Source organism: Oryzias latipes, chromosome 11 (assembly GCF_002234675.1).
Source record: "Oryzias latipes chromosome 11, ASM223467v1".
NCBI lineage: Eukaryota > Metazoa > Chordata > Actinopteri > Beloniformes > Adrianichthyidae > Oryzias > Oryzias latipes.
Genome location: NC_019869.2, coordinates 8,643,517 through 8,658,978, shown reverse-complemented (window position 1 = coordinate 8,658,978; position 15,462 = coordinate 8,643,517). Strand labels below are relative to the sequence as shown.

The 15,462-nt window shown below is 40.3% G+C and overlaps 1 protein-coding gene across 5 annotated transcripts in view; it reads left to right on the top strand.

Moving 5' to 3' along the window:
• LOC101169868 (engulfment and cell motility protein 1) overlaps positions 1-15,462 on the top strand; it is a 92,129-nt gene that overhangs the window by 54,757 nt on the left and 21,910 nt on the right. For 3 of the 5 annotated variants that reach the window (XM_020707074.2, XM_020707075.2, XM_020707073.2), the window contains 9 exons: positions 655-806; positions 984-1,062; positions 2,902-2,943; positions 3,829-3,879; positions 4,090-4,212; positions 4,355-4,483; positions 5,669-5,773; positions 6,926-7,034; positions 12,358-12,494. In XM_020707074.2, the coding sequence (XP_020562733.1) occupies positions 655-806; positions 984-1,062; positions 2,902-2,943; positions 3,829-3,879; positions 4,090-4,212; positions 4,355-4,483; positions 5,669-5,773; positions 6,926-7,034; positions 12,358-12,494 (927 nt within the window). The remainder of the gene's footprint in view (positions 1-654; positions 807-983; positions 1,063-2,901; positions 2,944-3,828; positions 3,880-4,089; positions 4,213-4,354; positions 4,484-5,668; positions 5,774-6,925; positions 7,035-12,357; positions 12,495-15,462) is intronic. The other 2 variants (XM_020707077.2, XM_020707076.2) reach the window with 1 other exon arrangement.

The following is a 15,462-nucleotide window of genomic DNA, read 5'->3' as shown; positions in this document are numbered from 1 at the left end:
TTTAATGTCAGTGTTTTTTTATTGTTGCTTTTTTACCACTGACTGTATGTGATACCTGGACCGAGTGAGTATGACGTCACTCATAAAAAATGTGTGTAACTTCCGGGTCCAACGAAATAAAGTCAATTTAGTAGCCATTTTTTCACAATAAGGACGCCACCATGATGGAACCGGAACTTGTCAGTAAGCAGTGATTGGTTGGCGTCAGTTTGAGTCGTCATTCTATTGCAAGTATGCTCACCAATCAGGAGTGAGCTTGTTGGAAGGCCACACCCTTACCAATTAAAATCGGGCTCATCTGTCAAAAAACTGTTTCTAACGTTGGACAAGAGAACATGTAGACTTTTTTTATTGAGGCATCTGATTAGACAGTCTATAACTTGAACTACAGAAACAATATCAGGATGTGATAGTTATCATTCTGACAAATGGAATAAGTAATTGTTGTATATTTCTCTATAGAATTTTGGCTTCTTATCTGGTATGCAATGGAGGAAGGGTCCTTAAGTCCAATTCTGTTAAACAGCCAATGGTTTTTACCTGTTAAATCATTTAAGTTGACTCACTTATTATTTGTTATGCTAGGTGTTTAACCTTTTTCAGTGATTAATATTATTATCATTTAGGATATATTTCCTGCTTTCTTTTGTGCAGATTGCCAGCTTTGTGAACAAGTCGGCCATGGACACGGCAGTGTTGCAGCGCTCCCTGGCCATCCTAGAGTCCATGGTGCTCAACAGTCAGGATCTTTACCACAAGGTGGCGCAAGAAATCACCATTGGACAGCTCATTCCTCATCTCCAGGGGTAAGTAGATGGAGTAACCATTACTTGTCCTTACTTTAAAAAAATTGTTTTTTTAATGTATTTTATATTTCCTGGTTTTAATAATGTTGCTTTGTCTTCTCTTAACTATTCTGAGCTGTTTTATAAATCTTGTCTTTAATATGTTTCTTTTGGGGGGGTTGGGGTTGTGGATTGCAGGACTGACCAGGACATTCAGACTTATACGGTTGCTGTGATCAATGCACTGTTCCTCAAAGCCCCAGAGGAGAAGAGACAGGTGAGGTTAAAGTGTTCATGTTTAGCATATCTACCCTGTACTATCAGTTCATATGGCAATCAGCGGTGTCCTTCTCTGTTATGTTGAAATTTTATAGATAGATGGATAGATGGATAGATGGATGGATGGATGGATATTTGGTCTGTAAATGACTCAATCTATGCAAGTAATAAGATTTTTGTTTTTATGGGAAAGGTGATAATTGGGATGGTTGCCTGTCATTTACAACAAGCCTGTTGCTGACCACGTTATCGCTTACGTCAGAGCCACAACGCTCAACGATGTACTCATTTGTAACAATTGGTGGTAATAATCATTTTTTGTGCAACTCGACCATTCATAAAGTTAATATTCTGACTACTAAGTACAACAGAGCAAAGAAAGTATTTGGCAGTCCCCAAACTTAAAAGTCATCCTCTTAAAATTAGGTGAGATCTGTAAAGTTGATCATAGATACGTTTTATTTGTGAGAGACGGAATGGATTAAAAAAAGAAACATGGAAATCCCATAAATGATTCTTAATTCATTTATTAGTTCAAGGGTTCAGGAAATAAGTATTTGGTCATTAACAAAAGTATACGGTACTTTAATACTTAATATAAATGGCAATGCCAGACAAGACAACCTTGAAATGTTTTTTTACACTACCACTCTTTTGTTGCCCAGGCAGTGTTTGGGATCATTGTCACGCTGGAAGATCCAACCATGTTTTTTTCCTATGGTTCTCACTGATGGAAAGAGGATTTTGTCCAAAATCTCACCATACATGGCCCCATTCATCTCTTCCATAATCATCCTGTCCCCTTTGCAGAAACATAACCCAATCGCATGATGCTTCCACCCCCATGCTTCAAAGTGGTGTTCTTGGGATCCAACTCAGCATTCTTTCCCTCAAAAAAAAGTAAAAGTCAGATTTTTAACAGAGTTCCATTTTGGATCCTTGATATCCTACCAATTGTCCTAGGAATCATCCTGGTGGTCTCTGGCAAACTTTAAAAAGGCTTGGGAATGTGCTGTTCTCAAACTAGAGGACCTTTGAGCCCTGCAGGACTGTAACCATGACATTGTTGTACATTACTATTAGCAACCTTTTTGTCTGAGGTCAAAGCCCTCTCTAGGCCATTGACCAGTTCCCCCCATGTAGTGCTGGACTGTTTCTTCACATTTCCCAAGATTCCACAAAGTGAGATCTTACATGGAACCCCAAATTGAGGGAAATTGTCACTGAATGATGCTTTTTTTCCATATTCTATTCTCACCAAGCTTCTTGCTCACCTGCTTACTTATTTAAAGTATGATGGTGTCTGCGTTTGGCTTTTTTTACTCTGTTTTTTTTTTCTCTTCTCGTTTTCATCACTTACATCTTTATATCAGTCCCAGGTCAAGCACCTCTGCTGTACAACCATACAATCAAAGAACTTACCGGTAGGTTTGGTACAAAGTGACTATGGAAAATCCTTTGGCACTTGGGAGGACTACAAACAAATTTTCTCCATTACCATTTGTGTTCCTCCTCCTCATCTAAATATAGGTTCTTCGGGCCATCTGGCACTGGTAAATGTAAGAAAAAAATCTCAGAGAAGAGGTATCAAAGTTGGTGTACAAGTGGAAAGCCGTCATGTTCATTATGATGTGGGTCAATTTGGCAACTGCCAAATACTTTTTGCCCCACTGTTTTGCTGAAAATGCCATCCACTCTTTGTCCCAAGCACCAAAACAATCAGATCTTGAATCCGTTTTTTCCTGACATCATTTCAAACTTTTTTTGGACCACTACATTCACTCAACTTACCCTCTTTGTCTCTGACCTTGTCTCTTCACTGCACACGACATGGTAGTATGATGAGCACATTGTGGACATCCTAGACTGTCCTCTGACAGTAAGTGCACCCTTGACTAGCACACTCTGTAGTTTGCATTGTAGAAGTCGAGAGTTTGTTTATTTAATTCCTGTATTTAAATTTTTTTTTTTTAGACGATTTTCTAACATACCATGTTTTTTCGGACCATAATGCGCGTTTAAACTATTTCACACTTCTCAAAAATTGACAGATCGCCATATAATCCCATACATCTAATGTATTAATTTTAGTTTTATCTGATACACGCCACTCAAAAATCCTTCAGGTACGACTGTGGTTGGCTACGATACTGCACGCTTGGATGGAATGGCTAAGTCTTATGGCTACCATAATAAGGGGCCTTGCTTTATCATAATGAACTGAAAACATAAGTATATTGTTTGTATTTTATGTGTTCCAACCAATTAATGTCAAGTTATTGTGAAGTAGTTCAATAAAGTTGAAGTATATGTTGCAAATACCTAGATATTGCAGATAAAACAGGCACAAATGGATGACAACAGTTTCCTAGAATATTGAAGTTATTTACAGACATAGACTCCTCTGACCAATACCCTGCTGCCTTTTGCAGTCCTTAGGAATTCTGGGTAGTGTAGTAAACCACATTATACCACAGTTTTGTTTTACTTTATGTGTGGAAATAGGCCATTGATATTGCACCTTATGGTCCGAAAAGAACGGTCTTTTGTTTTTCTAGCCTTTACATGCACACTTGATAGTGTGCCGCAGGCCTTTTCGTTTGCCTTGCTTGTCTAAAGTTTAGCGTAGAGAATCCCCAAATCTCAATTTTTTACCTCAACATATTTATGATCTTACATCATTGTTTTTCTTGTTACCCCCCACCTTTTATTAAATTTCTTTATTTTTTGTCTCTTTCTTCTTCTTTTTCGTCTCTTTCTACAGGAGATGGCCCACATTCTGGCCCAAAAGCAGCTGCGCTCCATCATTCTTACTGTAAGTTCATTTTTATTAGCCGTTGTTTAAACTCGAAGAACAGCATGTTTTACCTTTAAAATGACACTCTTAAATATTCTTACTTACACACCTGTGTCTACTATTTTGCTTCATTTGCTTCCCTATCTGTATATTCCACAAAAATCCTTGACTTCCCTTTTCTTCTGACCTTTTTTCATGCTTACTAAACTAGTTTACCATTTTGTGCAGAATGTGATCCGTAATCCCACACCCATCAATGATGAGATGGCACACCAGCTATATGTGCTGCAGGTGCTCACTTTCAACTTGCTGGAAGACCGGATGATGACCAAGATGGATCCCCAGGACCAGGTCAGTAAAAACTAGTGCTTTGTTATACAAATAAAACTTGGTAGATGTGTTTTTTTTTTTTATTCTAAATATGCAAATTCCAAAAGCTATGTGAATTTATGGCCAGTATTTTTGATTCTTCTTCTTTCTGATTGTTCTTCAGGCTCAAAGAGACATAATCTTTGAGTTGCGGAGAATTGCCTTCGATGTGGAGTGTGAACCCAATAACAGCGGCAGCATCGAGAAACGCAAGTCCATGTACACCCGTGACTACAAAAAGCTGGGTTTTATTGTAAGTTTAACACTTTTTGTTGGTCTTTAAAAAGAAAGGGTTTTTAGTCGTAAGTCAAATCAGTAACTAAATAAATGGATGAAGTTTCTAGTGACTTGATCTGTATGCTGATTCTTCACTGTGACTGAAAAAAATCAGCTAAATCTTTGGTTTCTTTGGTGTTAGCTTGTTTTTAATCCTTTACCCATCTGCAGTGTCCTCAGTCCAGATTAGAGTAAGAGAACTGTCTGGCTGTAGCCACCAATGAGGCTTTTAGTGAACGGCTCAACCTAACACCTGAGTCTGCTAGTAGACCCCCCCCCCCCCACCACCACCACCACCACCACCAGCACTCGCCAAACCGTCCCCGTTCAGTTCTGGACCAAGCAAATACACCAGACAACCCCTACTTTCAGGAGGGAAAGACGGAGCCCAAAACAAATGTACGTTCCCTCATGGAAAATGAACAGCATGAATAGTGGTTCTTTGAAAAACCATCAAGCAGAAGATTTGTTTTGAGGATCAATCGGCTACCTTATTGTTCGTTGTGGATGACCATCCTGATCGAGGGCGATTCCCACAAATATGATCCCTCGTTGAAGTGCTTTTGAAGTTGGGGTAAAGGCGAGTGGTGTCTTGTGGTAATTGTAGATGTTGAGTTATTGCATCAAGCAGAAGTATGCTGGCCTATCCTCTTTGAATGACAGACCTGGTGCACTTTAACAGTGGAGTGGCCACTGCAACAGTAGCCTTCAGCTGAGGATATCCCGTGAGAACAGCCAGAACTCGCACTTCTCTGTGTAAATCTTCCATCAATCCGTTTTCTCGACCTATCACTTTCAAACGGAATCACATGAATTAAGTTATGGCCAACAGTGCAGTACAGGACATTTCGTTAATGTACTTAGCTGGGACAGATTTAGCCTAATACAACAGATGAGATTAGCTCTTTCACTGTGCTTTCGAAATGTCTCTTACATGTTTTGCTCCTTCTATGTTTCTGATTCAGCAAATCAGCTCCTCATCAATATTTGCAGAGGTCTGATTAGATAAGAAATGGTTGGACAAACAAAATATGCAAGACAAGAAAAGGGAAATGAACCGATTTCAAGTAACAGTTACTGTCACAGTGTGTCTGACATTTTATCGCCTAAATAAATCAATGTTGGACTTACTTAACCATGGGCGCCTTCTGTGTTCCCTCAGAATCATGTCAATCCAGCTGTGGATTTTACCCAGATTCCTCCTGGGATGCTGGCTCTGGACAACATGCTCTATTTTGCGAGACATCACCAGGATGCCTACATAAGGGTAGGTACACAAAACACTTGGATGCTACATTCGCACCAGGCATGTGACGCGCACATGCACAACGCACATTCTTGAACCTACTTTTAGGATATAGTGTTTGCATTGGACAAGCAGGGAGGGGCTTTTTCTTTTTTTATTGTTTTCTACTGTTTACTAGCGCATGTCCGCCACCTACAGTTGGAAGATACTTGGTGCAACTCTTGCAAATCTTGCTCCAGGCTTTGTATTTTAAAGCTCTATTTCAAGATATGAAAAACTTGGTGTCATAGAATTCCAGCCGGGCACAAACCTCAATGATTCATTTCTTCTTCATGATCAAATTTTAAATAGTTGCCACTTTCAAGAAATGAAAGGGAACGTCATTCATTCCATCCGAGTCCCTGATTAGTCAAAGTTCAACCTGGTTTAACTTGCAATGCGTGTTCATTGGCTTCTATTAGTAACTTGCATAGCCACACCTGAATGAGAGATTTTGAAAGTGGCAGCCCAAAGAGAGGACATACATGTGTTTGCATCAACTCTTCATTGGACGTGGTCACTTTAACAAGCACTTTCAATGAAAGTGTTAGCCCCAGTGTAAATGTAGCATAACATACACACAGTCAACCACAACCAAGTACAGCTGTCCTTCATTATATCGTGGTTCACCTTTCGTCGTCTTGCTGTTTCTACTTTTTTTTTCTCCAGTGCAATTTTGCTTTTCAGGCCACTGTGTTCTCCATCCTGATTAGCTGTTGGCCTTGCCAATCAATCTTCTCCGTGCCGTATCTCCTGTACAGAATGCGTTCGTCTTGACTACATAAATATTCAATTGCGATTGGATCTTTATTTTCATTCTATAATTCTGTTCTTTTTTTCTATGAAGGTTTGAACTTTCAGAGAGAAATGCTTAAAAATGATTGGGTCTGTCTGAGAAAAGTCAAACTATGTAGTGAGGGGCTTTGCTGCCTCAGATCGTTGTTAATCCTACGTCGTGGATTTCACTCATTGAGCGCTATTTATGGACCGTAGCTCCCACGAGAAGCGAGGGACCACTGTAGTCAAAACCTTTTCTGCAACAAAACAATTTATTCCACTGAATATTCAGACCATCTTGGAAATGTAATAAATTTTTGACTGAACTTTTGTTCTCTTTCGGGCATGTTTTTCTAGATTGTTCTGGAGAATAGCAGCAGAGAAGACAAGCACGAATGTCCGTTCGGCCGCAGCAGCATCGAGCTGACCAAGATGCTCTGTGAGATTCTAAAAGTGGGCGAGCTGCGTAAGTCTTAATCAGCAAAAATGCACATCCTCTTACTCTCCCCAACAGTCTTCACCTGCTTTCCCCCTCATTTTCAGACAAAAACATTGAGCTTCTTTACTCTAAAGGATACATTTTACTCCTTGTGCTAGACAGTGCTCTGAACCTTTTTTCTTCAATAATTTGAGAACCTCACTGGTGTCCATGGATTACATGAAATCTTTCCACCTTTATCCACCTTTGTCATGGTAGAGAGAACACGTCAATGTAAGGGTGGGGTCATCTGCACCCCACAATGTAGCACAAGGGATATATTTGAGCAGCTAAATCGACTCCCAAATTCTAACACTTCCTGTCTCTTGTGATAGTTGTGCTGCAGGGAGTTTATTATGTAGGATTGCAGCGCTCCCCTGGTGAGTCCCTCTTAGTCCAACAGAGTGGTAGACCTGCTGTGCAGAGAAGATGCTGTGCCTGTGTCCACTCCAAATTGATATGGCCTTTTCATTTGTCTTTTCTTGTTTGAATGGGCTTGTTTGGACTCTGTTCCGCTTCAGACTGACCCCTGCTGCTCTGTGTGGGGAAGAAAGGGGCATTTTTTAGCTCACTAATAAGCGGATGTGCACTTTTCCTTTGACATGTTGACTTTACTGCATTGCAGAGATTTGTTTTACTTTTGTCTCAATATTTGACCATAAGCTGTTTTGTTTTTAGAAAAATTCTCTCATTTGTGTTATTGAAACATTTCTAATCTGTCCTGACCTCTTGTGGGCTCATAGAAACACTTACTGGGCTTTTTGAGTCCTTATTATCTATTTGTTTGAAAGCCTGTGTTTATGTCAGGGGTTGATTTGGATGCAGCAAGTCCCTCTAGCTGTTATCCAAATGCTTCCCTCAGGATTAAAGCTCTGGCCTCCTTCATATCATAAAGCACATTAACACAAATTCAGAAAACAATTCAAATTTATTTATAGAGCACCTATCTTGACATTATTGTCTTCAAAACCTTTACTAGAACATCTAAAACTGCATGAGTGTTGCATGAAAAGACCTGCACAACTGTCAGTGAAGTTATTCTGCAAGCTATTTTGGGCAGTAAGAGAGTGTACCATAGTTATATTTGGCATTAAGCCTGACCAGCAAATCATCTCTGTCAGCTCTGTCTGAAGTGCTGACATCACATCTGGGTGGGCGATATTTAGAAATCCAGAGATGTTAATGCACATGAGCTGTCACGTTTGTTTCCTTGGTAACCCAGGATCTATTTGTCACCAGTATGAGGGCTGTAAGTGGCGTTTTTACCTTCATACACAGGTGTTGTCGGCTCTCTTGTGGTCAGACTGTGTTGAAACCCCCACAAACTCCTAGTATGAAGCTGACACCTCTCACCAGAATAATATTAGACAGTTGGGGTCCAAAGTATGGCATCAAACATGCTCTCTTGCATCAGGGAACTGATATTTTTACATACAAAAGATTGTTTGCAAAGGCCTGTGGTGTCAAATTCTCAAATCAGATATGTTTAACTATGTGCGAATAGCAATCTGAGGCTGTTTAGATGTGCTTCAGTGTGTTCAGATCTGTAAGTACTAAATATGGACTTTTGTTGAAAATCAGTGAAATCCACTGGAACATAATCATTCAGACTTTTAAGCTTCCTTTACACCCCCCTCGGCAACACATATTTAAGTGACCACTTCCACCGAAATGTAGGTAAACGTGTGTGTTTTGGGCTTCCGTCTTCAAAACTCTTGAGGTTCACGCGTAGCTACGCACATCATTCAGAGCTTTACTTACAAAAGCGTGCTGCCATCTAACGCTCGTTGAAAGTTAAACCAGGTTTAACGTTGACTAATCAGGGACTCTGATTTGGAACGGACATATGAATGACGTCCCTTTTAATTCACGGAGGTGCCGTGAAGAAAAAGCCTGAAGCAAGATTACAGAGATTTGCAACATTTCACACCAAGTTGTGGCAGACATGCGCTAGTGAACAGTAGCAAAAGAACAAGAGGAAGTATGAACCCCATATGATAAACACCAGGCGTGTGACACACGTTCAAGAGCATGCTAACGTGCTCTTGAACTCGCATTACATGCCCAATGTAAATATAGCTTCACACTCACCTGCTTGCAAGACTTGTTTCAATCATTTTATCTGATCATTTCTGTTTCATTTTAAATTCCTTCATTTAGCTCATGCTTATATCAGAAGCTGCGTTTCCATTGACTATGAAATTGCGCAAATTGGATTTGCGATAATAAATTCATCTGATGGTCACACGACAATTACGAAAAAACTCGCATTTTTCAAAAAAAAAGGTTTTTGCGGTTGGAGGAAGAGATTTTTGAGGCATATCAACTTTTTTCAAATTAAATGAATTAGATAGTGAAATTCACAAAGTGATGGCAATGCACTTGTTGGTAGAAACTGATCCAACACTTCATGCAAAATTCATGCAGCTCCTCTGTAAAATCACCAACCATGATTATCCAAAATGGCTTCATCCGTAGCCGCTCCCACGTGTACGGATATTGTCGCTCAATGGCTTAAATAAGACGCCGACGCCTCCTTTGATAGATGATGATGAGCGCTAGTGTCGTGGTAGAAATTAGAATGTGTCTGCTGTAAAGCAAAGTATTGTTCACATCCTTTGCCATGTTTCTGAATGACTTACCGCGTGAGTTGGTTTGTGTTTATTTGCAAAATTATAATTTAATGGAAACAGTGTAATTGTGTTTTTTAGACCCTTCTCAAATTTGGATAAAGGTTTGCGCGTATGTGGAATGGACACGCAGCTACTGCTACATGTAACTTTGTTCTACTTTACCTTTAGGCTGCCCCCTTTAGGGGTCACCTCAGTGAATTTTCAGCTTTTATTTATCCGTCTCCTCTTGATCTAGTTCTCACGCACCAACCACTTTCATGTCCTCCTCGATAATATCCAAGAACCTCCTTTTTGGTCTTCATCAAGACAGTTGTCCTGGTAGCAGCACTGCCGAACTAACAACATCTGCTGACACTCTTTAGTCACTCTTTTGTCACCTGGAACCTTTATCCTTTTGCCCCACACCCACTGTTGCTTATGTCCACTATCTGATCACCCCACATAGGAGTCACAACTTGATCAACAGGAATGTTTTTGGAGCTGCACAAGTTGCTGATGGGTCTACAGTCGCATTGACCCTGGTAACACTGGAGAAAATATTCACATGCTTTTCTTCAGGCATGCTGCAAGCTACAGGTTGTAGCAAATACTTCAATTGTTAGTTTAATGGCAAATTTATTTGCAAATTGGCGAAAACAGTTTTGTTTATAATATTTGCTGATAAATCACATTACCTTTAGCTATATTTTAGTGTGACTGCACCTCTTTGCTCAGGTTTCTTTGCAGTCTTCTAGTTTAAAGTTATCATCTTATCTGATCTGATCTTATGTGGGGACGGCAGTGGTACAGGCGGTAGAGCAGGTGGTCCAACGACCGAGCGATCCTCGCTTCCCGCAGCTGTGTCCTTGGGCGACACCTCACCCTCCCTGCCTCCAGTGCGCCTCCACTGGTGTGTGAATGTGTATGAATGATCCCAGTGATGTTCAAAGGGACTGTAGGCGCAAACTGGCAGCCACGGCTCTGTCTGTCAAGCCCAGAGCAGCAGTAGTTACCATCACCAAGTATGAATGAGGAGGGAATGAAGAATGGACTGAGCACTTTGACCACCAAGAAAAAGCGCAGATAAATCGAATCCATTATTATTATTATTATTATTATTATTATTATCAAAAGAAGGCTGAAAAAGTTGGTTAAAAATGAAAAGAAAGACTGCTGAGGACCAGTAACACCCAAACAGTTGTCTAACCACAGTGGAAAGATTTTCCACTCTGATCGCTCCATCTCCACTTAGGTGGATGATTGAGAGTGCTTTTATGCAGTGGTGAGTGACTCAGCTGTGGCATTTCAGATTGTTGAAACTGAAAGAAAAGAAGAAAATAAAAGCCCCCACCCCAAATCCACCCCCACCCTGTCGCCCTCTAAATAAGATACACATTGTTTTCGTATACCATAAATACTAACATGCAATTAATATCTTAATTTTAAAAAGGTGTCCCAAAATAAACAAGTGATTTTTTTTGCATGTCAAGTCTCTTTTTTCATAGTTAAAATGACCGCTGTGTGATTACTCAAAAGTCACCATAAACATAACAGCCGTTGAGTTAATATGCATTGAAAATTCAATGGTCATTTTTCATCCATTGGAGAAAAACAATATTTGTGTAACAAGTCACCTACTGGTTACATTCAAGGTATTTAAATAAACAAAAAAGGATTATTAAATGTCAACAAATTGTTGCTAAGATGCCTGTTAGGTTCAGATCATTGGCTGTATATGAGACCTGGACTGAGTGAGTGTCAGGTCATCCATAGAAAAGGAATTGCTTCCGGTGGAGTCAGTCATAGAACCCTTTTCTTGTAATTTTTCTCATAATTTTTTTGTAACTTTTTTTCTTCTCTCTGAACTTTAGTCTCAAAATTTAGAAATAAAAAAATAATAATTTTGCGACATTCATTTCGCACATTTTGACTTTTGTTTTATAATTTTACGAATTTAGTTTAGTAAGATTTTTCATAGTTGTATGACTATATTCTTGACCTATTTTCTCATATTACGACTTTATTCTTAAAACGTTTTTTTCTCATAAATTTACAACTGTATTCTTATACAGTTTTGACTTTTTTTCTGTTAATTCTATGAGTTTATTCTCGTAAATGTATTATTTATTTATTTTTACGGTGGTCCTAATACTCAGTCATAATCTTGGTCAAAGGGGTCCTAAAACTATTTTGTATCCACTCTGCGTGTTTGCATCAGTACCGAATCCATTCTTATCATCAGGATAAAGTATCTCATCTGCTTTGGTAAAACTGTTGTTTTTTTTGTTCAGATGGTTTTAGGATTAAAGAAAATTTTGATATTATTTTGAAGAGTGGCACAATTTTTGATGGGCAAATGGCTGAATTTATTATTTTTTTTATTCACTTTGAACATAATCCCTTTGGAGCCTGACAGAAGCACAGCCCCTTTGCTTCTTTTTCTGATTGTTGGGCAACTGTTTGCTGCACTTTCCCTAATCGAAATCAAAAGTCATACATCGGCAACAATTATTGCAAAACATACAAAAAAAAAATGTATGAGCAACAGAGAAAAATAAACTGAATTTACAAAATTACAACAAGCGCAAACAAACAATCTTCTGTCACTCTTAAATTTTACAAAATGAAACTTTTGCTTTCAGAATCTGCAGCTTTCATGCCGGCATTTGGTTAACGGGTTTTGTTGTTTTCATCCACAGCGAGCGAAAACTGCCATGATTTCCATCCCATGTTCTTCACCCATGACCGCTCCTTTGCGGAATTCTTCTGCATTTGCATCCAGCTGCTCAACAAGACCTGGAAAGAGATGAGAGCCACGAATGAAGATTTTAACAAGGTATGCGGCATCACTTTGTCCTGGAGAGTGGAGGTTAAAATGAAATGGTGCCGTTCACTCTTTGCTCAAAGCAAATACAAACTGTGAGCAATAGAACTGAAAGTTGAATTTACACAAACCTGCTTTGGTTTAACCGTATGTTATGTTTAGCTGCATCCGAAAACGGCTGCTTGCAGCAGTAACTCTGTCTCTCTGTCACCCAATTTGATGACTTGCTGTCCCGCATTAATCAGAGGAGGGAAAAAATAAAAATCAGAATAAAATGAAAAGGAACTTTTTATTACCGTCCCCAAGCAAAAAAAAAATATAATAAAGTTCAGGACAAGCATCAGATTCTCCTCTGTTTTGGTTTCAAGTCATCAACCCGTGAAGGGCAAAAGCTGGGTTGACGTGACGCGTCTTCCTGACGTCAATCTAGAATCGGCCTCTGCAGCGTGTCTGGGTTTCACGAAAACAAACAACATCCAAACTTTTTCAAAGATGGATGTGAATATTGTGTTTATAAAATGAAAGAGTTTTTCCCGATCATCGCTAGCTCCGTGGAGAAAGTGTGTGTGTGTGTGTTAGTCTGGTGCTGGAAGTGAAGACTTTTCCTGGAAGGGGCGGTTTTCACTTTGTGACATCACAATGTGAGAACCCACATGTTTTTGTGGGTTGGGGGGGGGCTGGGGCTCAGAGGGCAGGTTTTTACAGGAATAATCAGAAATGCATGAATGGATCAAAATACTACTTTGGGGTTGTTGTTGTTTTTATAAAGAATTAACATTTTAATACACTTAAAATGTCAAAAAAGATGATTTTGCATTATATAGGCCCTTTAAAATTGCAAGTCTGTATTCATATTGTTGTTAATCAGGAGCAAACGGAAAAATGCAGATTGAAATGGTCCCTTCTGAAATTCAGAGGCAAATGTCTAATGAAATCCTGTCGCTCTGCAGAAACTATGTCCTATAAAATGACTCAGGTTTTTTGATTTTGGCTAAAACAGCACAACCGTAATTAAAAGATCACTGGGAACATTTTGAAAATGCATCAAAACATAATTGGAGAGGAGGACATGAATGCATCCAACTGTCAGAGTGCCTCATTTTTTCTCTGTCTGCAATTTGTTGAACTTGAATACATCTTTGATACGTGTTTGTCAGTTATTTGACTTATAAAGAAATGAGACCTCAGTTTCATTTGAATCCGTAGACAGTCCAGCTCCACAGAGATTTAAAACTGGATGCTGCTTATTCAAATTCCATTTTGTTAGTATTTAGAGGGAGTATCCACTTCAGACGAGAAGCATCCTTATGTGGGAGGATAATAGTAGAGATCAGGGACGATTCTGAGAGCATCCCCAGCTTCTGCAGTGTCTATATTTGTGGCTGACAGCATTCATGTGTGGAGCGCAGACACATTTGAGGTCTTATGGGGAATGGGGATATTTCCAACTTGATGACTCTTAGTGTCAAGCTTTGCATGGCTGACACATCGCATGCGCGCTTGAATCCTTGTTCAAAGATTCTGATGTTCAGACAGAGGCAGCTGTCGTGTTGCTTTTGTGAATGTAGCGCTCAATAAAAACGCCAGCAGCGTGTGTGCGTGCCGTGTTTCATGAAGGCGAGTCCGATCCTCCTGAGGCTTAGCTTTGATTGTCATAAGCCAAATTCCCTGTTTCCATAGCAACCCTTGTTTCAATTACATCCCCGGTGCTGCACCACTCTTCCACTGTTTCAATGAGATGAAGCCCCTCTTTCCACATGCTTACATGCGTTGGTGCTCAGAGGCGTCTGCCGGGCTGCCTGACATGCCTAAACCTGTGTCCCCCCCCCCCCCCCCCACTTTCTGACAGCGAGAGAGGGGGGGGGGGAATCTCTCAGCAGTGTAGCGGCTTGCAGCCACTCACCATCCCCATCTTCCTCTGCCCTTCCTCCTACATCTAAGCCTCTTTTTCTCCCCAACACACACTCACACACATTTATCATGTGATTCAATCGTTGCATCCCTATTGGTGCTTGTGATTGTCGTGTGGGTCCAATCAGTGCCTAAGCCCGGAGATCAACATAAGTGAAGCAGAGCAGCCTGACTGATGCTCTTACAGTCACAGAGGGAGAGAGGAATACGGAGGTAGACAGAAAATTACAGTAGGTTGCAGATGGATCAAGTTTTTTAGAGAAATATTGAAAAGAAAACCAAAAAAAAAATTCCGAGAGGGAAGCAGGAACGCTGCAGGTTTAAAAAAAAATACCCTAAAACAGTGAGACGAAGCAAAAGAAATAGGCGGTTCAAGAGACGATCCGACAGGCGAGCTTTCGTTTATCACAGCTAAAGCTAACCGCCACAGCCAGCTGAACTGATGAGCCGTCTGCTCTCGCCATCCCTGCTCCCCACTAATAGCTAAAAGAGACCGTCCAGGAGGACTGTGGAGAGACGCACTCTGAGCTATGGAGCTGACATGTAAGTACTGAAAACCAGAGGACGGAGACTAGGAGGTGCTAGAAAAGGAAGAACGTCTATTCTTTTTTTTTTTGTCATTGCCTGGTTGCGAAGGAGGATGGGTGGAAGAAAGGGCATGGGGCGAGGGAAAAGATGGGGAAGAGCAGGGAGGAGGGACAGATGGGGCCGTGTTGACTCAGCGAGGCGTAAGCAGGTTAGATTTCCAGCCAGATTAGTCTTCTTTTATCGTCCAAATATCAGGTGCTGGATTATAATTCCACTCCGTCCCCACCATTAACACAACAATATGCTGTCCTGCACCAAGCAATGGATGTACTCCTCTGTATGTGTGATGGGGGGTTGGGTTTTGTTATTGTGAATGAGATTACTCCACACTACCAACACCCATTCTTTATCACCAGAGGAGTTTAATACCACTAATACTACTACTGCTGTTCCTTACACCATCAGATTGGGTTTTAGCCACAGGGTTTCAACAGAATATTTGAGGGCCTAGCTCTAGATTGAACAGCTGGACTAAGAGAAA